This window comes from Rissa tridactyla, chromosome 10 (genome assembly GCF_028500815.1).
Source record: "Rissa tridactyla isolate bRisTri1 chromosome 10, bRisTri1.patW.cur.20221130, whole genome shotgun sequence".
In the NCBI taxonomy this organism is placed as follows: domain Eukaryota; kingdom Metazoa; phylum Chordata; class Aves; order Charadriiformes; family Laridae; genus Rissa; species Rissa tridactyla.
Window position 1 is genome coordinate 17748694 of NC_071475.1, and position 20230 is coordinate 17768923.

General features: G+C 43.0%; 1 protein-coding gene across 3 annotated transcripts in view; it reads left to right on the forward strand.

The window, feature by feature from the left end:
• The first annotated feature begins 308 nt into the window (after positions 1-308).
• The window catches only part of STAB1 (stabilin 1), a 61651-nt gene continuing 41729 nt past the window's right edge, over positions 309-20230 (forward strand). The window contains exons 1-14 of one of the 3 annotated variants that reach the window (XM_054216661.1): positions 309-419; positions 1483-1618; positions 6945-7081; positions 8577-8692; positions 9875-9960; positions 11046-11115; positions 12024-12119; positions 12558-12674; positions 12975-13171; positions 13384-13517; positions 15039-15166; positions 15700-15791; positions 17378-17500; positions 19024-19170. In XM_054216661.1, the coding sequence (XP_054072636.1) occupies positions 1538-1618; positions 6945-7081; positions 8577-8692; positions 9875-9960; positions 11046-11115; positions 12024-12119; positions 12558-12674; positions 12975-13171; positions 13384-13517; positions 15039-15166; positions 15700-15791; positions 17378-17500; positions 19024-19170 (1524 nt within the window). In that variant the 5' untranslated portion in view covers positions 309-419; positions 1483-1537. Of the gene's footprint in view, positions 420-1296; positions 1619-6944; positions 7082-8576; positions 8693-9874; positions 9961-11045; positions 11116-12023; positions 12120-12557; positions 12675-12974; positions 13172-13383; positions 13518-15038; positions 15167-15699; positions 15792-17377; positions 17501-19023; positions 19171-20230 lie in introns of those variants that run through there. The other 2 variants (XM_054216662.1, XM_054216663.1) reach the window with 2 other exon arrangements.

Below are 20230 nucleotides of genomic sequence, written 5' to 3' on the forward strand. Positions count from 1 at the left end.
GTAGGGAAAGAAAGCATTGTACAGCTTCCCTACTAATGTCCCCCTCTACAAGAATGTCCTGCTGTCCATTTGTGACTCTGCCATCCCACCAGAACTGGTGAGCTCTGTTGCCTCTGCCTCCTTTGAGACATCTGCAGGGTACCAAATGGTTTGCAGAGCTGTGTGAACCCTCTGACCTTGACAGAGTGGACGTCTGTTGGACAATGATGGTCCCAGGGCTGCAGTTGGCCTGTAATGGGACAAGTGGGCTGAGTCGTCAGATTGAGTTGTGGGCTGGTACTTCTCACATGGGTCACAGTGGATGGTTGTGTGCCTTATCTGCTTCCTGTTAGTGCAGGATATATAATAGTGCTTGCTGTTCATCATGCTGTCTGGCACTGTGGGATGGAGGAAGAGGTAAAGCATAATTAACAGCTCTAGTAAGTACAGCAGTTGTTATGTACTTTATATATTAGCATGTGTATCTTTTGGCGGGGGGGAAATATTAATGCTCTCATTTATGTAAACACAAGAGTAGCTACCTATACTGGTTTCATTTAGGCACCTTCACGTAGTATTAATGGCTCAAAAATTAAAAGATCCTTGCTCAGTAGGATTTGTTACTAACAGAAGCAGCCTTTAGACTGCCCACTACGGTGGGTTCTCTTGGCAGCGTAGGGAGGCAAAGTCCATGTAAAATCTGTCGATAATCAGTCTTGGTTGGTTGTAATTTTCAAAAGGAGAAATTCAGTTGCAGACCATACTGCAGGCTAGCATGTATTTTTTTAATCCCATTTTGGGACTTTCCTATTCTGAGTGCTATCGAAGTGCTCCTTGGATTCATCAAGCTGTCAGCAGGGTGTTTGGAAAATGATGTATTTTGCCACTGCTTCCATAGCACCTGCAAAATGTGATGCTTTTCTTGCTAAGAAACTCAAATACTTTAAATAAATATCAAAGCCTACCCAGAGTGCTTGATTGATTGATAGGATGTGCTTACATTAGTGCTCTGAAGTGCAGCATGTCACTCACATTGCTTTGTTCGTGCATACTTTGGGATAGGCAAACCTTCTGTTTGAGGTGTTGTGGACATAGTAACATCAGTGGTAAAAGGAAATTAACTTAACCTTCATGAATTCGTGGTATTTAAGTTTGACCATTGGATTTGCCTTCAGTTAAGCATACAGTTAACCTCTTTTCATTCCAATTAGTTGAAAACTAAGGATTTCCTTCCTTCTGTTTTGAACTGATATGTAAGAGGAAATCCGTAGATGTTCCTGTTTTGAGTAAACCTTTTACTAAGGAGTTCTGTTTGTGCATTTAAAAAAAGAATAGAAAGAAAGAAAAAAGTGGTATTGGTTCAGACGCAGTGCTAGAAGTAGCAGATCCACTTCTGAAGGCTTTGCAGCCAAAGAGCAGAGTGCGAAAATGCTCTCTCTCTGTTTACTTTTAACCTCTGGTTTGTCTTGGATCTGATTCTTAGTAGGCGGTCTTATCTTACAGAAATTGCAGCCTCTATCACCACCCCTTTTGTGGAAAGGGTCCTGCCTGTAAAAGCATGAAAATGCATCCTCCTGGGTTGCTGTTTTTCTTCTTAGCAGCGTGTTTCACTCCCACAGCTGACTGCCAGAGTCAGAAGGTAAGTCTGTGAGTCTTTATTTAAACGTTCATTGAATGGGTCTTCATATTTGGGCAGCTGCATGTTATGAAATAGTCCTCCCCAAAACTCCTTTTTTCATTTACATTCAGTTAGGTGCAGAATAACATCCATAATTAAACTTCAGTACGATAAGGTGTCTTCTCTGTCTATGTGTGGATATTTGTGTAGTCCAAACTGAGGAACTAAAAATAAGGTTGACGGGAGCTGCTTGAGTTTTAGATCAGATTAAATTTGTATTTATGTTCAGCACTGGATGCAAAAGTAGTAATATGAAAGGAATATAGTCGGCATCTTTGTCTTCCACTGTTTTCAGTACGTGTGAATGGGAGCTTAGCATCTGGCAGGACAGGTCCTTAAGTTTCCCAGAAGAACTTTATAAAAAATTTTTTAAAATCTCATCAAATTGTTGCTTTGCAACAGGGTAAATACTTCCAGCTACCTAGTGAGGAGCGTGGAATACTTTCCATTTTGTTTCAATTTTCTTGATTTTCTGTTGATTTCTTTATCTCCGTCCTTGGGTTTAGCAGCAGCATCTAGCAGGATGTATGATGCCTTTGTAGATCTGATCTAGGCTCCATGGTGAGGCATCCCATTTTCTGTCGGCTAGAATTCACACTATTTTGTATTATTTTGTCTTCTGAAATCGCCCTCCTTGTGTCCTGCTGTTGGGGGACTGAACTGGCCTACAAAGTCAGAAGCTTTGTGTGGCCTTTGGAAATCTTATTCTCTGGGGATCCGAGCTATGGAAGGGTTGTCTTGAATGACAAAGAGGGGCCTTGTGGGGAGTGGACAGACCTGCGCTAAGGAAGGTACGTGTGAGTCTAAAAGACTTAATTTAGAAAAAGTCAGAGCACTGGAAAGGTGCTTCAGTGTCAGAACTTTGGGTGGAAGCTTTTGTAGAGACCCTTTCATAAAAGGGCCATAAATGCCAAATAAGCATACAAATAAGGTAAGGACCTCATGAACCTTTGAGCTTGTAGGTTAGTTAAGGTGACTTGTGCACGAACATGATTTTAAGAAGTGTCTGTACTGGTGTTTGTTGTTTGTCTGGAGGCATAGGTTCCAGGCAGATGGGTTGCAGTACAGTAGTGCGTTCAGAAGCATGGGCTCACATCTTCAGCTGGTTTAAGTGAGAATTTTAGTTTCTTGACTTTGAGACACTGTGTTGATTTCTGTAATCACTGAGGTGTCTGTCTGTCTTGGTGTGAAACAGTTAAAATATTAGGTAATGAGTACACACTCACAGAGAAGTGAAATATTTTGAATCACCTCTGGAGCAGTTTGTTTAATCCAGGAAAAATAACACTCAAGAGTTTTTTCCCCCAAGAGTTTCACTCTTTTTGGAGAAAGAGAAGAAACATTTGAAAGGATATAATGGGAGGGAAGTCTTCTCCAATAGTTTAGGGTGGCCATTGGATTTGATAGCAATAGTAGTCCTGTGATTCCACAAGAGGCCTCCGTTGGCTTGCAGGAGCCTTGCAGGGGCTATGAAGAGAGAAAAGAGAGATTTTGTGCCTGCTGCTTCTCAGTGATGTTACCTCAGGGCTCTGATTTGATGGCTCAAACATGACAGCAAATCTGTTGGCCTGATTTGGTTTTTGTATAGCTCTTAGTATGGGCTGGGGAAGCTGCAGCAGATGTGAGAGCCATGAAAATTTTTCTGCTGGGAGGAGGCCGGTCCCGGGCTGTGCTGGAGGAGGAGCAGAGGCAGGTGGAAAGTGAGGGGAGTGCTCTCTACATCCCTGTGCCTCAAGTGCTCTGCAGCTGAGGTGGTGGGAAACACCCAGGGCAACAGTAGATCTTGTGTTATGTGATCTCTCAGCTTGATTGTTCATTCTATTGCTGAAAAGTGTCTTCCTTGGGCCAGTGCAAAGGGTTTGTGTGTCCAGGAGCCACTGGTCTGTTCAGCTAAAGTGTTATTGAGAACTTCTTGGGGAGGTGCATGGCTATAATGACTCAAGCATGTGTCTATAGCTCTGTTTTGTAAAGGCCAAATGCACTGGAAACCTGGTGATTCATTAGATAATGACTTTTTCCAGAACTGGCTCCCAGGATTGTTGGAGCCGAACACTGACGTCCGAATGTGTTTTTCTTTCTTCCTTGAGGTTTTGCTGTGCAGAAGGATTTGTGTTACGTTTTGAGAGGAAAAGATAAAGGGTGAAAATGAGAGGAATGAAACTAGCCCTTAAAAAAAACTTCCCAGCTTGTTGTCTTGAGGTGGAATAACAGAAACATGAGCACTTGAGAAGTCAGGGACATCTGTGTCCAAGTGAGAGGAGGGAAGGAAACACTGCAGCATCCAGAAGCTCAGATATGTCTCAGCTAAGCACAGAGTGGCTGCTCGTGTAGATGGCGTGTGTTTGAGTGCAGGGTCCAGCCCTGGCAAGACAGAGCTCAGTGTGCAGAGGCACCCTGGGTCTTAATTTAGTTAGGTTACAGCTAAGTGTCTTCTCCTTTAAAAGCCTCCTTTAATTTTGGAGCTGTTTGAGAGCGCCAGTCCAGCTACCGTCCAGGCTCACATCATCTGATCCAAACGGTGACTGCTTTCACCCCTTTTCCCTGGCATAGCCACCATGCATCTCACTGACTCTCGGCCCACCAGGCAGCATTGCTGCGTCACAGGGACAGACATTGCCTCTCACTGCTTCCTCTCCACCATCTTCAAACTTAGAAACAGCAGTCACGCATGAGCCCAAGGGAGCAGTGCATCATTGTTTTCCAGGAGCCACCTCTGACTCAAACTCCTGCCCATCTTTCATCCTCTCCAAAATTTGGGTATCCAAACTGATGCATTTATGTGCCTTGATTCCCTTTTCTGCTTTCCTAAGAAGCAAAACACTCCAGAAAATGACTGCTTCATCAGTTCTGTCACTCAAATAAGAAGGGATTTTTTTTTTTTATTATTTTCCACACAGCTGTTTTCTTCCTCTTTCCTCTGGCCTGTTGCTGACACAAGCATATTTCCTTATAAAAAGGGGAAGATCTTACTGGAAAGCTGCCTAAAACTTATGAATTGTCCCAGGAAGGTAGGGTAGGGGGGATTCCACAATAACTGTCTTGTCTTAGAAGCCTGCCAGTAATGCTAACAGGGAGGAGTGACAACCCTTCTCCTCTCCCAGCATCCATTTCCATTTAGAAATGGAGACACATTGATGAAGGAAAGAGAAAGAAAATGGAGTAATGTGTGAATAGTGGTGTCTTCCTCCACCACCATGACAGAGAACACATTTAATGGCCCAACTGTGTCAGACAGCCGTCTCCTGATGCCTGGAAGTAAAGATGAAATAGAAGAGCTGAGAGTTTTAATTCAGTGTTTTGTGCTCTACTGTTTGTGTGGTCTTTTTCATACAAATAGGGTGGTTTTGACACCTGCTAAAGGTTTGTGGGGCAATTCTGACACCCTTAATATCATAATTCATGGCAAGGTGTCCATCTCTCTGTTTCTTTCTTGGGTGTCTTCCCACTCCTTTTTCTGAGGTATCGTCTCAGTGAAGGTTAAAGCTGGGATTTGGTGGGACTAAAAAGGCAGGAGATGTACCGTTCTGTCAGAACCAAGTGCCTGGCTTCAACTGGCTCCTTTCAAAAGCCTGTCTTTAATCTGGAGTCCTAATTTGTACTTGAATCATCTGGTTTTGAGCTGTTTATAATGCAAGGAAGGAGTCCTTAACATGACAGGTTCCTTGGGGATTCTACTACCAAAGGAAGTGGAGGTTACTCTATGGTAAGGAAAGCCCCAGATGCGCAACTAGAAATCAATATCTATGTGACGGGCCACCACAGACAAAGGAATCACTTTCTTTGTTGGGCAGCATTCTTGCATGGATGGCTGCAGAAGATGGATCCATGAAGATGAGAAAAAGCTCAACAACTCCAGGCAGAGGCACTGTGGGTGTGAGGCAGGAAACTGTTGCAGGGAGATGTCCCTGCAGACCTGGGACTTGAGGGTTATCTCTCAGGAGGTTTTCCTGACAGGGTCTGCTGGCTATCATCTGGGAGGGCCTTCCTGAGCTGTTGCTAACTGATGGGAAGCCATGGGCTTCCTCCCTTGCCTTGAGGCAAATGTATGCATTTGGGCTTAGGTTCAGAGGAAGCAAAGCTGAGATTGCTGATGGGAATCAAAACCAGGGAGTTCTGGGCACAGGAGAGCTGCTGCATTAACAGCATTGCTCAGGATTGGCTTAAAAAACCACAGATCAAGGCCTCCTCCCAAAATTTGATCTCATGTTTTTATTTTTAGAAAATACAGTGCCTGTAGAGGCACAGTTAAGGTGAGCTGTGTTTCTTTTTTCCAGTCAGTGACCTTTTGGGACGAACACACCTTGTGACTGCCAGCTTTTTTCTGCCATCGTCAGTGGCAAACGTTGTCTCTTTTTAAAATGAGCAATGATGTTTCCATGCAGTGGCTTGACTCCAGTAGTTTAGGAATACAAGGAAACCCTTTTGGGGTACAATCCTGAGCTTCAGTGACAAACTGGCATATGATGATGATTATTTGCTCTGAGGCTGTATGTTTTTCAGCTGCTCTGTCCGTGTTTCATTTGGAGAAGCAGAGTTGGTGGGTACCAGGGTACAGAAAAGCCCTGTGAGGAAGCGTGAACCATTAAAGTTATTCCCGTTGGGTGGAAGAACTCTTGCTGAATTTATCACCAGCCATGTGAATTAACCAATCCTTAAGCCTGATCTTCTTGCCAATGTTTATGGGGTCCTTGCACCTAGGGTCACCTTTCCTTTTAACCCACCCCCCTGCCCTTCTCAAAGACAATTGCTGTGAGAAATATTTGTGCGAGCAGCTCCTGGGCTCACACAAATAGACTGAACTAACACATTCGGTTCTTCAGACCCGTGAAACAGCAATGAAACCACCAATGAACTGGATCGTATCAATGGCATGGAAAGCAGAAACGTGTTGCACTTTAATTCAGTGCCTTCTGGCAAGGGTTATTAATTTAGGGTTTGTCCTCACATACCACTACCGCATGTTTGCAAAAGATCAGCTTAAATTAACAGTGCTCACTTAAGATTATTTTAGAAATTGTTAGAATTTTTGCTGTGAGGCGTAGGGGAAAGATAAGATAGCTGTGATCTGCCCTATTGCCTTCCAGCTGAGATCCAAGCAGCGTAGCGTGCAGCAGCAGGGCGTGATGGCTTAGCTCATATGAGTGTGTGGTATTACCTCCCAGCAGCTGCACTGGTCACTGCCCTCCCCAGTGGTATCTAAAGAATGGTGCAATGTTGATAAAGATATTAAAGGTTGCCAAGATGAGTGGCTAGGGTAATCATTTCCATTCTGTTTTTCCTTTTTAAGTTAAAATCCATGCGATGCAATATCAAGACGATGTTTACCTTGAATACAGCGTGTACTGCTTGTGCTATAGCGCATAAAACATTGTGTCCAAGAGGCTGGTTAAAGACCACCAAAGGATTAGGAGTAAGGGACTGCAGGTAAGGCCTATTTCCTAACCATGTTAACCTTTTGGTGCAGCCCTGCTATGCGGGGAGCAGCATCTATGCCTTCAGGAGAGCACATGTATGTTTTCTGAGCTCTAAAGATGCAAGGCGTTTTGTTTTCAGATGCATAAAAATGGATTTATCGCCCCTATTATTGTTGCTTTTGTCTCCTCGCAAATCCAGTGGACTTTCGGCTGGGCATAAGGTTCTATATATACAGAACAAATTACATGATAATTACTTCTAACTTCCCTAAACAGCCTGAGTTTGCTAATGTTCCTGTAGCAACTTAACAGAGGTCTGTCTAGCGTAGAAACCTGTTTCACACACAGAATCCCATAGTGGATTATTAAAAAAATAGTATAATGATAATTCCCGTGGCGTATCCTTCCAGCTTCCAGCAATAATCCTCTGAACTTTTTACCTTCCTACTTCGCTTTATGACAATTGCTTGTTCATGTGTTCCTTGCTCTTATTCTGTTGAGCTTGGCTCTAATAGGAAAAGGGTGAAGGAAAACTGAATTTACCAGGAAGTTTTTAAAAAATGAAACACTATAGATTATTGTTTGCATATCTATTCAGTAGTGAATGTTAACAGTTAATATGTAGCTCCATTGTCTACTGTTTTCTGTGAATCGCTGTTCTGTTGAAATACTTTAAAAATAGCTGTAGCAGTTTTGCAGTTTATAGCAGTTTTTGCACAGACGCACATAGAAGTCAGATTGAAGCCAAAGCGGCAGTGCTATTGAGACAATTTCCAAGTTCCTTTTGGGAAGGATGTTGAGCCAAAAATAAAATGAAGTGCAAGAATAATGTGAGTGTATGCAGCTTTTCTGAGTGTTATCTGCTCTTATGGTGGTTATTGTACAGACCCAAGAACAGTTCTGTACTGCATACATGCAGAACAAGAGACGCTGCCATCAAGGGCTTACCCTGTGTGTAGAGGTGGTGGATGAAGGGTTGAAAAGAAGATGCTTCTTTTGAGGATTTAAGGAATTTGTCCACGATTGCACAGAGAATCTGTGAATAACACAGCTATTAAATCCAAATTTCCAGCATCCCAATCTGGAATCTTTAGTGCAAGACAGAAAGGGACAAGTCCTGCAAGGAGATTTTGTTCTTTTGAGGTTATTTTAGGTATGAAGTCGAATGTTGAGTCACCCTGGAGATCCTAACTTTGTTTCTATGCTCTCTAACCCTCCAACGTCCAACGTTTCTGTCCTGATGTCCTCAGACTGCCCAAGATCCTGTCTCATATCCAGTCCCTGGCAGATTGCTTGTAACTAATCTTTGAGGCTCAAATCAATGGGCATCCTTAGAGAACCCATAACCCTAGAGCAAACTCTTGTGTGCAAGTATGGCGAAGGAAATGAGTGCCCTTCCTTCCACTGAGAGCTCAGTGCACTGCAGTGGGATTGCTTAGAAACCCTCCAGCAGGCGTGTGGTATGATTGTGCTGTAATCATGAATCTTGGATTATTCTTTTTAAGATACACTGTCAAATTAGGAGAGAATACCATTTCCCAGCCAGGGTGCCATCACATATGTAAAAAAGAAATTGAGGAGAAAAAGTGCTGTCCAGGATTCTGGGGTACGGAGTGCTATGGTAAGTTTTTCATTTTTTTATGACACACTCTATCTGTTGAATAAGTCAAATCAGTTTTAATAGGAGGCATTAAATATTCATTGAGGTGATTAATAATCATTATTCCTCAAACACTCACAAGGTCTCCGTTATCTCTCTGGGAGCTTCAGAATATAATGGGGAAGGAATCTCTGCTTCAAATGAGTTGAATCCTCTTACATTTAACGCATAACATAACCTCCTTTGGTGGAACTTCCTTTTGTCTCTTCTTTAAAAATAAGCTTTTGGAAAGGGTTGGTTTTGTTCCTCTTTAAGAAAGTTTCCAAAGGAAGAGGAAGATATTTCTTTCTGTTGTCCCTCTGGTCTGCAGTGCGTGTGCCACGTGTACTGCTGTTAGTCAGCCATTCAGCCACTGAAAATACTTAGCAATTCCAACCCATGGTGAAAATAACTGTCCCAAAACTCCCGCTCAGGTTTATGACAAGTAATGAGAATTTAGTTTGCCTCATCTCAAAATTCCAAAAGCAAGACTTACTCAGCTAAACACTTCTCATCTGATTGACAGATTGATGGAATATGGAAAGACACACTCCAGTCCTGCAGAAAATAGGAGGTCATTTGAGAGCTTGAGCCTATTCTCACACAGAAGTGGTTTGAATAAGCAATTGGCTTCATCAGAAGAATCACTCATCTAAAACTTTCAGAAATAGTCCCTAGAATTTGGACATACCCCACTCCAAAGATGCGTGGACCATGTTTGTCTGAGCACATTCCCAGCTCTTCATGAAGTCGGGGAAAGCTGAAAATGCTGAGTATCTTTGCAAAACAGGCTCCCACCTGTCCTGAGTTTCAGAACTGCCCTCGGTTCTGCCACTGATGCTAGCAGCAGTGGCTCAACCTCAAAACATGTTTCAGTGCCTTTGCTGAAATTTAGTTAGTTATGTACAACTGGGACTTTTCCTTAGACTTTTAATAAAAGGCTTTTCTTAGCTAGCAGTCAAATTGCTCCTTGGTGCCACTCCTGGCCATGCTAACTATCTCTGGGCCAATGTTAGGTATATTGGATAAGCAGGCAGGGACCATGCTGGTGAAGAGGCCATTGCTTTTGCACAACTGGAATTCCTAGAGGAAGAGGAGATGGAAAGGGGAATACAGTGCTAGTTGTTCAATCTCATCTTGTCTGGCCTGTCTCTTGCCTGCTAGAGTGTCCGGGTGGCTCTCAAAATCCCTGCAATGGCCATGGGACATGCTTGGATGGTATGCAGCAAAACGGGACCTGCACCTGCAAGGTCAGTGCTTGATTTATTCTTAGGGTCATTGATTTTGTCAGAGGGAGTTGTATAGTGTCTGGGCAGACGCCTTGGATGAAGGCTGACCTTCTGTCTGGAAGGTCATTAGCAGCTTCTTTCATTACAGCATCACTGTGGTTTTCTTGGAGTATTGGTGTGTTTGGAATAGCATTAAGGCACTGTTGGTGATGGTGTGGAGTTGTGAAGGATCTCTAGGGTGAAATGAAGAAAGAATTGCATGGATTTAACCCTCTGACCAGTTGAAACAATCAGTGTCAGTCTGTGGCTGCAAGAAGCCCTGCAATACTTGGCTTTTAATGAGCTGCACCTTTTCCAGACTTGGATGATATACTTCCCAAATTAATTGATTCGGCACCTTGGCAGGCAGATCCTGCCTCTTTCAGGAGAAGCAAGAGATAGGAAAAAGAGAATTTAGGGCAGATGTTTATTTTTTTCTTTACAGCTCCAGACTTAGTACAACAAAAGCATAAACAATTCCTGTGTATTTGAGTCATATAGAGCAGTGTTTCTAAAATTTTTAGCTTATGGATCAGTGTCAGACTTGAAACTTTCTCTTGTGAACTGTATGTTTTTAGAGCATCTTTAATAGCATTGTGAAGGGATAAGTAAAATCCTACCTCTTGGGCCCTTCTTTGAGAAAGTAGCTTTTGGACTTAACTCAAAGACACTTTATATCAATTAAAATATATGCTAAAGTTCCCCAAGCCCTGTAAAATCAATGTCAAAGGTCCAATTGGCATCAGAATTCCAAATTCCTTTTTCAGAGAGATATCAGAAGCCAGCTGGCACATTCCTGTCTGTGATCAGGACAGTGTTTCCTCAACGCCCACCAGAGTTTTGCTGGTGTTTGGCATGCCCTCTGCACGTTGGCTTATGCTGTGATCTTCTCTGCCATGAGGGCTGGTTGATACTATTAAACCACTGAACAGATCAGTTTTCTTCACTGTATTGCTTCAGCTGTCACAGAAAATCGGAAATGGGGAGAGACTTTGAACTATAGCAATGTGTGAAACAATGCAATGACACAGAAAAATAACACCTGGAACACTCTGGGGCTCTTCTAGGAGCAATATGGTGGTTTTGCCTGCCAGGATTGTCAAGATGAAAATCGATTTGGCCCAGACTGTCAGTCAGGTAAGGATGAGTAATTCAGGTGAAACCTCCACAAAAATGCCTGAGAGCAAGGAAAGAGGAGGGGGAAGGCTGGGTGAAGAAGGGTGCTGGAGAGGAGGAAGGGATGCCAGCTGGCAGTGTTTAATAGCAGGTGTCTTGACATTTTGTCTTTGTGCCCTTCTCCACTGTCCCATTAGACAAATGATTCTCAGTCTTTCATGCAAATCAGTCCATTTTTCCTATTCTAAGTCTCTCTCCCCCTTTACCAGGGCTATCCCAGTTTCCTCTCTCTTTTTAGCCACGCTGTTACTACATCCCTGAAGTGACCCACACTCACTTCCCAGCTGTTTTCCAGACTCCTGTAACTGTCCCATTTGTCTCCCAGCTTCTTCCTTGTTGCCCTCCCTACAAAATTAATACACAAAGTTCTGCTTCTCATATATGGCATTTTTGGAAGCGATTTATGACCAATGCAGTCTGGCCGTTAAAGGAGCCCTGTTCATCCAGCTCCTGGTTCCCTTGTATCCACACAGGTGGGATGGGTGTGATCTTGGTGATTGTACTCACACAACGACACCATTGCTGGGATCACAAATGTGGTGGGCTCTCATAATACTGCCTCCTTCCACATGGGTTGCAGGAGACTTAGCGGAGTGGGAAGTTAAAACACGTGCCTGAAAAGGTGGTCTAGACCTTGCATTCAAGGCTGCTCTTACAGGGCTCACTTTGTCTTCTTTAGCCCAGGCCAAGCAGTTTGCCCTCTGTAAGCTCTGACTGCATGGCCTTATTTTTAAAAGAAGCTACATTTGCTGTGGATTATTGGTGGGAAATCAGGGTGCTAAGTCCCGGAGCAGTTGGCCAAGGTATGCCTGGAGTCCCGTGCACTGCCTTGTAGCTAAAGGTCAATTTTGTCTGGACTTTCCTTGCAGTGTGTGACTGTGTGCATGGGGAATGCAACAGTGGCGTCACTGGGAATGGAAGCTGCACGTGCTATGGAGGCTACACTGGCCCCAGGTGTGACCAAGGTAAATACATTTGGAGCTGCAGAGGGGCTGTTGAAGCTAAACTATGATATGGGCTTGGATGCATGTGTCCCAGAAGGAGCTGGGGGGCAATAAATAGCTTGGGAATGTAGAGAGAAGGTGATCTGAGCACTGGAGATCTAGACAGAGGGAAAAGCTGGGGTCTGCTCCCCACTCCATGACAGTGGCTGAGATTTACCATCTCCTTGTGCCTATGTTCTTTCTCTGGAAACCAGATAGATCCTTTCTTCTCTCTGAGCCTTACGGAACCTGACTACCTAGGCTGATTTAGAGCTGTCCACACCCCCTGGCTTTTGTGCCAGTTTGGGGCCTCTGGAAACCGTATTTGCCTTAATTTCCAGATATTTTATAAGGTAAGTTGTATCTTCCAGAAGTGCCCTGCATGCTTAAAGGGAAACTCTCTTTGCTGTGTGATTCCAGAGCTTCCCCTTTGCAAAGGCATGACATGCGAGGCCAACAGCGAATGTGTGGTGAGGGATGGGACAGCAATGTGTGACTGCAAGCTGGGCTACAGAAAAAGTGGGAGCACTTGCCAAGGTGAGAAACTTCTCTGTGACCTAAATGGTTCAGAAGTAAATCCAAGCATCCTCTGTCACTCACACTTCTCTTACTGAAGTAACATGAAGAATGTGTCATCCAAATTCCTCGGATTAAAAAACCCAAAATGTCTGCTGTCTCTGAAATGATTTTATTTTCCTGGGAAACTTTAGAAATTTAATAGTATAAATTCCTTATACGCAATTCTTTCCAGGCCTTTTGCATTCTGCTCTGATGTAGTAAGTGCTGTTTTGAAAACAGAAATTTGGTTACTCTCACCTCTCATCTCTTTAATTGCAGCTCAGGATCCTTGTGCTTCTTCTCCATGCTCACCCTTCGCTGTGTGCAAGGTTCTTGGACCACGAAAGTATCAATGTACCTGCAAAGAAGGATTTCAAGGAGATGGGAAGTTTTGCCAGCCCATAAACCCTTGTGTTGACAACAATGGAGGCTGCCCAGAAAACTCTACAGTTTGCGTTTACAGACGTCCAGGAACGGTAAGAGCAATAACAGCACATCGGCAACCTGTAAGGGTCTGAAAAATGGCCAGGTGAGAAGTTCGTCAAATGACCTCACCATTGTGTTGGTCAAATCTGCTCTCCTCACCTTAGATTTTGCAAAGGGAGACCAGACAGCTTTTTTGTAGGGTAACTTATTGGGTAAAAGATGATGAATGCAGCTTTATAACCACCCTGTTGCCTTCCCTTAGGTATCTTGTGTTTGCAAACCTGGGACAAGTAGGAGAACTCCTTCGTCCGAGTGTTCTGCATTTCCCAATGATTGCCGGCAGTATTTCTGCGACGTGACTTCCACATGTGAAATTAATTCCCAGGGAAATCCTACGTAAGCCAGTTTAAAGATTGCTATTAAAGAAGCTTATTCTGCAGCTAGAATAGAAACTGAATTTGGATGAGCTGAATTTTGAAGAAACTGAGAGCTGGGGGGAATGGGCAAGAGTCATCTTTTGAGAAGAGCCTGTTTGTAGCAAGCCCATTGAAAGTAAGGAGTTTTACATCAGTCATTGTACATTTTGGCATGTTGGTCACAAGATGCTTTAAATCTGGGGCAGCATCTTCTGTGATGTGAACTGGAGATGTAGCTCCCCCAGGTTGGTGGTAGTAATAGGGTATTATCAGTTAATAATCAATCATTAAAAGGGAGATGTGTGACTTGTTTGCTCACATTTGCCCACATTTCGTTCTGAGGGCTAAGTCTTTGGCTCTCCTCCCACTCAAGCCTGTAAACAAGAAATGAATTAGAGTTGCAGATTGACAGGGAAGGGCGAAGCTGAGGGAAGAAACACCAGACCTCATTTAGTCCTCTGGAGCAAAACACCTAGAAGTTGATACCCCTTAGATGGGAAATATTGCCAGATCCAGGATCACTTTTGCATAATGACCTCCCAACACCAAAGAAATCTTCACTGAGTAAGAAAAGGTGGAGCTTCTCTGAGAGACTGAAAAGGGGAAGAGCAGTCCTGTCTCCTTGACCCTTCCTTCTCCAGTGCTGCTAAAACCGTTAGTATCCACTACTGGAGCATTGTGTGCTCCAGGCCAGCACTGAAACAGGGTGGCTTCCCTTTCTGAAGATATGCTAGCAAAGTGCAGGACATGGTGTTCAGCACAGCCTCTGCCTTCGTATATCTGTTCACCAGCAGCTGGCACTCAGCCCTCTGAGGCTGGACTAATGTCAGTTCCTCCCGTGTCGCATGTCTTTGCATCCCTGAAACAGAAAGAGCAGAGCCGATACTTGGACAAAACCCAAACGGGAAAAAACACGGTTATCGGCCAGTGATCTTAAGTAGCCTCTGAGTAATGACTATAAATCCGTGTGAATCAGGACGGAGATTTTCACATGTAGATAAGCTTTTCTGGGAAAGTCATTAGTCTGTCTGGGGCCCTCATTAAGTCTAAGACAAACCGTAACTAACTGATGTGCTTGAGCTGGCACTACTCACTGAAGCTGAGGGGTCACACAGGAGCTGTTTGCTAGATTTTCACTTAGCCTGTGGTTTTTATGCATTACGTCAAATTTTCAGTTGCTGTAATGACCGGTACTGACTGAATATCTAGTTAGAAAGGTGTCAATAAATATATTGTGACTATCTGAACTCTAGAGCAGTCAATCCTTAGGTTGATTGTATCTGAGAAAGCATCTTCACTGTCTTTGGGTAGGTCCAAATTTGCTTGCACTCCAGCAGTGTACATCATTTTTCTTGTCCCTTAGTTTAGGCAGAAGTTACCAAGCTCTTAGCTGGGGTTTGTCTTTCAGGTATAGATACTGACAAATTGTTCTACTCACATTTGTTGAATGTGTTGTGAACTGTTTTATAATGGTTTGTTTTGTTTCATTCTTGTCTCTTAGCTGTGTCTGTAAAGAAGGGGAGATTGGAGATGGGAGAAGTTGCTATAAAGATCTCTTGAGTGAGATAAATCAGTATAATTCACGAGGAAGGTTTGCTAGGAAATTAAACGTCGCCAGGAAAATGTTTGGTAAATGTCTTTGGTTTTTGTTTGGGGAACGGAGCAAATGTGGGGACAAGAGTGTGTCAGAAAGGGCTAAAAGCTTTTCAGCATAATAGGTCTATTTCGCAGTTTATGACCATGGGCTGCAAAATCAAACACATCACATCTCTGAACTCATATTACCAGTTCTGGATTGTGACTTGAGGAGATTGTTGCAGAGAGCACTGCAGATGAATATTAGGTATTTGACAGTCCTGGAGAAGGACGTACCATATCTGCAGAAGAAGGAAAACGTGCCTTGGAGGTGTGATTCAAACCCGTTTGTATCAAACCACCAGCGTGCCTCCACGTGCAGTATCTATGTTGAAGGCTGAGCATCTTTCAGCTGTTGCTGAGTTTTCTAGCGGTGATGCTCGAGGCTGGTGTGCCATGGGTCCTCTACTTAGCCGAACATCTATGTAGATGCGTAGATTGAATTGTGCTGTTAACAAGAGGAATAATTGTTGCTGGAGTTAAGCCATATGCCAAGTGACTACTTCACGTTGCCACTCTTTTTACAGCTTCTGGTTGCTCAATGTTGCTGACTAAATACGGGCCTTTGACAGTCTTTGTACCATCCCTTCTTCTGGTTCATGATAGAATGGAATTTAATGTAAGTTTTCTTGGTTTTAGCAAATTTTTGCTGTCTTAGGATTCTTGCCTGCCTGAGTTCTGCAGCCTGTAAAAACGGATTGACACATGAGAGAGGAACTTTGGAAGGCAGTATTTATAGAAGCAATCTCTTGGGAAGACTGTTCTTTGTCTGGTTATGTTGCAATCTCATAGAGGATGTTACATCCCTCGTATTATTTTTAAAACCTCGCTCTCTCTCTTCAATATTGACAGAGTTTGTTTGTTTTCAATGTCGGGAAGTGTAAGTTTTTCTGTCCATTCTTCATTTAAAGCTCAAACCTCCTGTGTGTGACTATTCTCAAAACTTTAGGTAGCTTTTCACTACTTTGAGGGTGGAGTTTTCAAAAGGGGCTGAGATTTGTGGCAAAGTGTTGGATTTTGGGCCTATGGCTCTAGATATGGGTATGGTGTTAACTTCTTGAGAAGAGCTCATTTTATTAATGGGGACAGCAAGGATGGCAGGGCTGAAAAAAACTGCTGTGGGAGCCAGAAAAAGAGTTTGAGAATTCTAGGCTTCAGCAAGCAGGTCCTACAGGTCATATTATTATTTTATTTATATTTTAATTAAATCGTGTTTGTTTGCAGTAGTTTTTGCACAGTTAAGTCCACAACCAGGCTATCCATCATTAGGATGAGAAGGTATACAAGCCATTTTCCCAGTACAGAGCTAAAAATCATTACACACGATCTACAAATGCAGCTCATGCAGTAGGGGTTTTAATTGCATGCTAGGCAAGGTGCCTGTTGTGTTTCAGGTGGCAGCTAGCTTGCAGCTAGCACTCAGATATGAGAAGGTAAATGTCTTAAAAATAATTCAGACCAACCCCATTTAAACACTACATTTTCAACTGATTTAGAAATATTATTCCTTTGCTTCATAGCAAAGCTATCTACGCAGCAGCAGTAACTCACATAAAGTCTAGGGAGCAACTCCTAACCTACAAATGCAAGGGACATTAGCTGTCTCCTACTGCCTTTTTGAGCAGAGGTTTCGCTGACAAAAGTCAGGCCCTCTGCCGAGGTCATCATGGTAACTTCTGGATTCATAGAAAATACATCAGCAAAGGCCCCTGAGTTATCTAGTCTACCTGTTCCCACAAGGATCAGTTCCACCTAAATCAGTATAGACAGAGGATTGTCTTAAAAAACCACCAGTGATGGAAAGCCCAGAAAAGAAAGGAAGAAACTAAATGTAAAATCAGCAGCTGAGACCACTTTACATGGTCCAACATAAACAAAGATTGTGTATGGGGAGCTTCAGCCAGTTTAATAATCTGGAGCATGCAAGGATAGTTTTAAAATTGTCCAAGTCCAACAGGTTTCTGTCTAGGTGACTCCTCTAAAGTCACTTGCATGTGTTTGAACATGTAAGTAAACAGAAGCAAAAGATTTGCCACAGTGCTAGTCCAGTGAAACCAAAATGAAGAGGGAAGCTCGATCTTGTATGCTAAGAATTTCTCTGTGTGTGTTAGCTGGGAGAAAGGTAATATCATGGCTCCTTCAGTAAATGAGGTTTTTGAAAGGAGATGTCATTTATCTTCTTTATGTGGTCTTTATTCCCCAAAGGATACCACTGCTGAGGATTTGTGCAGAATGCACATTGTTCCTGGTCTGCATTTAATGGAAGACATGGTAAAAGCCAAGACTATGTGGACGTTGTCAGGACATCAGCTAACGTTCAGTAGCCAGGTAAGTGTTCTCCTGAACGAAGTCCTGGACCGCTGCTTTCGTGTAGGACAGACTGGAGTTTGAGCATAGTTTGCTTGGTGCACTTTCTTAACCAAAAACCTTTTTTCTCTAATCAGCCTGCCTGCTATAAGAACAACAGTGTCCTTTGTGGAGTCCAAAGCAAGGTGATTTAAGACCAGACACCCCAAGCAACCGCTTCTCCTGTCTTGCGGCAACCAATTAGCCAGAATCTGACTCCTAAGCTTATGAATGGTCTTTCCTTTGTCAGTATATGTATTCTGGAGAATTCCCTTTAGCAGCTACAATATCCACGCGGCTGACATGGCAGAGGCAGCAAAGTCTCTCTTCAGACTGAATGCTTCTCCTTGGAGATCGTGTGCTTGGACACAAACATATGTTGAATATTTTCTCTTCCAGTTTCCCTTTTCCCCTCTTTCTATTTTGTTTTTCTTAGTCATCCTATCAAAGAGTTTTTCATCATTATGTTCTGATATGGAAGGATTTTTTTCTCTTTTCCCTTTTTCAGTTGACTCATATTTTCCAGCGTCCACTGTTCTCTCTCCATCCTGCACTTTTCCTGCATGCATGCTTACAGCGGGCCAAGGGAGAGCCGTATGTTTCCTCTCTGAGGATCCAGCCTTGGCCTTTAGGTCTAGGTCGCAATACATGCACCCTGCATGCATCAAAAGGACAAAGCACTATTTGGAGCTGGGGAATCCGAACTGAGCTTGTCAATGCTCCTTTTAAATTTCTTTCCTGATTGTTTACTCAGGAGTCTTTTGATCTGGGAAGTCTGCCCCTCCCCTTCCTTTGTTTCAGCCAGAATTCAGGGCAGGGAGAAGCAGTTCAAGAAATGCACGTGGTGAAATGAAAAGCACAGGGAAATTGTGCTTGCCTGAACTTGGATTATGGCTGCAGCACCGATACCTTGATGCTTAGTTGTAGGTTACCCTTGGAACAGCTCCATACGCCAAGCTTCAGTGCGTGGTTGCGTACAGTATGGAAGGACCAGATACGTGCCTTATAATTCAGTGAGCCTGACTGGTTTGGCTTTGTTATGAAGACTCCTTGTTGGCATTATAAGCCAATAAAAATTGCAGTCAAAGCTGTTCCAGGATTGCCTCCAAATTCTCTGTGCCGTGCCTCTCTCCTTGTACTTGGCAGACTGAGGCAGCAGCTACTTGATGGTCAGTGCACCCTTTTCTGATCCAGAGGTGGGATCAAGCATTGTTCACACTCAGACAAACTTAATTCTAGAGCAGACTGTCCCAGATTAGGTCTCCTTTTTGTAGTAAGACTTAAAAGTACTCCCCAGGATCAAAATATTACCCAAACTCAAGTAGAGGTGGGCTGTTTGTTTTACACCCAGGCCGCTCCTTAAATTTACTTTTTTCAGAATAACTCTGGTTGTGCCTTCACTTTGCTGACACATAGGCGGAGAGCACTGAAGGGAACAACGATTTATAGATCTATTGTGATAACACACATATACCACATGAAAATAACCTTTTGTTATTATCCAGACGTACGTCAAATCATTTCGATATCAAGACCTGCCGGGGGAACTATACAATGTTTTGCAGTCGAACCTACCAGCATCCAATGGCATCATGCATATTGTTAACACCCTAAGGAAAAAAACCAGCACTGACAATCTCAGAAACCCACAGGTATGCAGATATTCGTATTTCTTCTGTTTTATGGGACAGCAGGATAAAAACTTAAAAAAAATCTGTTTACATCATTAAACTTCCGAACCAGTGATGCTTTTTTTAAAGGTAAAAGGCTATTTATTTTCTTTTCAGCTCCTGTTAGGCACTATTATGTCAGCATGCCCTTACAAGTAGCTGATAGCACTGCATAAGCCAGATACAGACCTCGCAGTGATACTTTTACAGCGCTTGAATGAGTAGAGAGTTCAGCTTTCATGAGTAACATCTGTCCCTTCATAGCAAATGAGCCCTTTTTTCAGTTGTATCTCACAGAATATGTATCTTACAGGATAAATATTGAAAAAGCATTTTTCACATAAAAATCAAATGAAGATTTTCCTTAATCAGTCTGCACTGCATTTTGAAATTGTAATGAAAAAGTTGTCTTTGCATTAGCAATATACAAAATGAGGACAAACAATCATTAGAGTTTTGCATTTTGAAGTCTTGAATTTAAGACACTGGGCAGGGGTTTCAGGTTCAAGTTCTGCTAAGCACTTTTGCCTGTTAGCTGGGAGACGTTTTTGCTATAGCTACTACATTGCTATGCCTGAGCATTTTTATATTTTATATTTATATTTTATATATGCAGGAAGCAGGCCCTATTACCTCCTACCTCCTTGCAAAAAAATTGCTCATAGAATAACACAAGCTCTTGGATTTGGTAGGATTTTGGTAGTAGTTTGTATTTACTTTACATCATTGTAATTGATGTATAAAACCAGTCGGACTGGGTAATATTATGGTTGTATTTTATGTGTTTAAAAAGCAGCCGTAATGTTGTGTTGAGTGTTAGTACCTCCTCAGCTGAAGTGCCCTGAGGTTGGTGTATCAATTGTACAAGTTCTGTGTGTTCATACGGATTTGATTGTGCCCATCGCTGATGTTTAAGTCTGCTGTCACTTAAGATGTTCTCAGTCTTATTCCCTGCATGGTGATGTTTTCCAAAAAGGAGTCTCTGTGGGCCAGAGGGGAAGCTGGACCTCAGTGTTTGCGTGCTCAGGTACCTGCAGGGAAG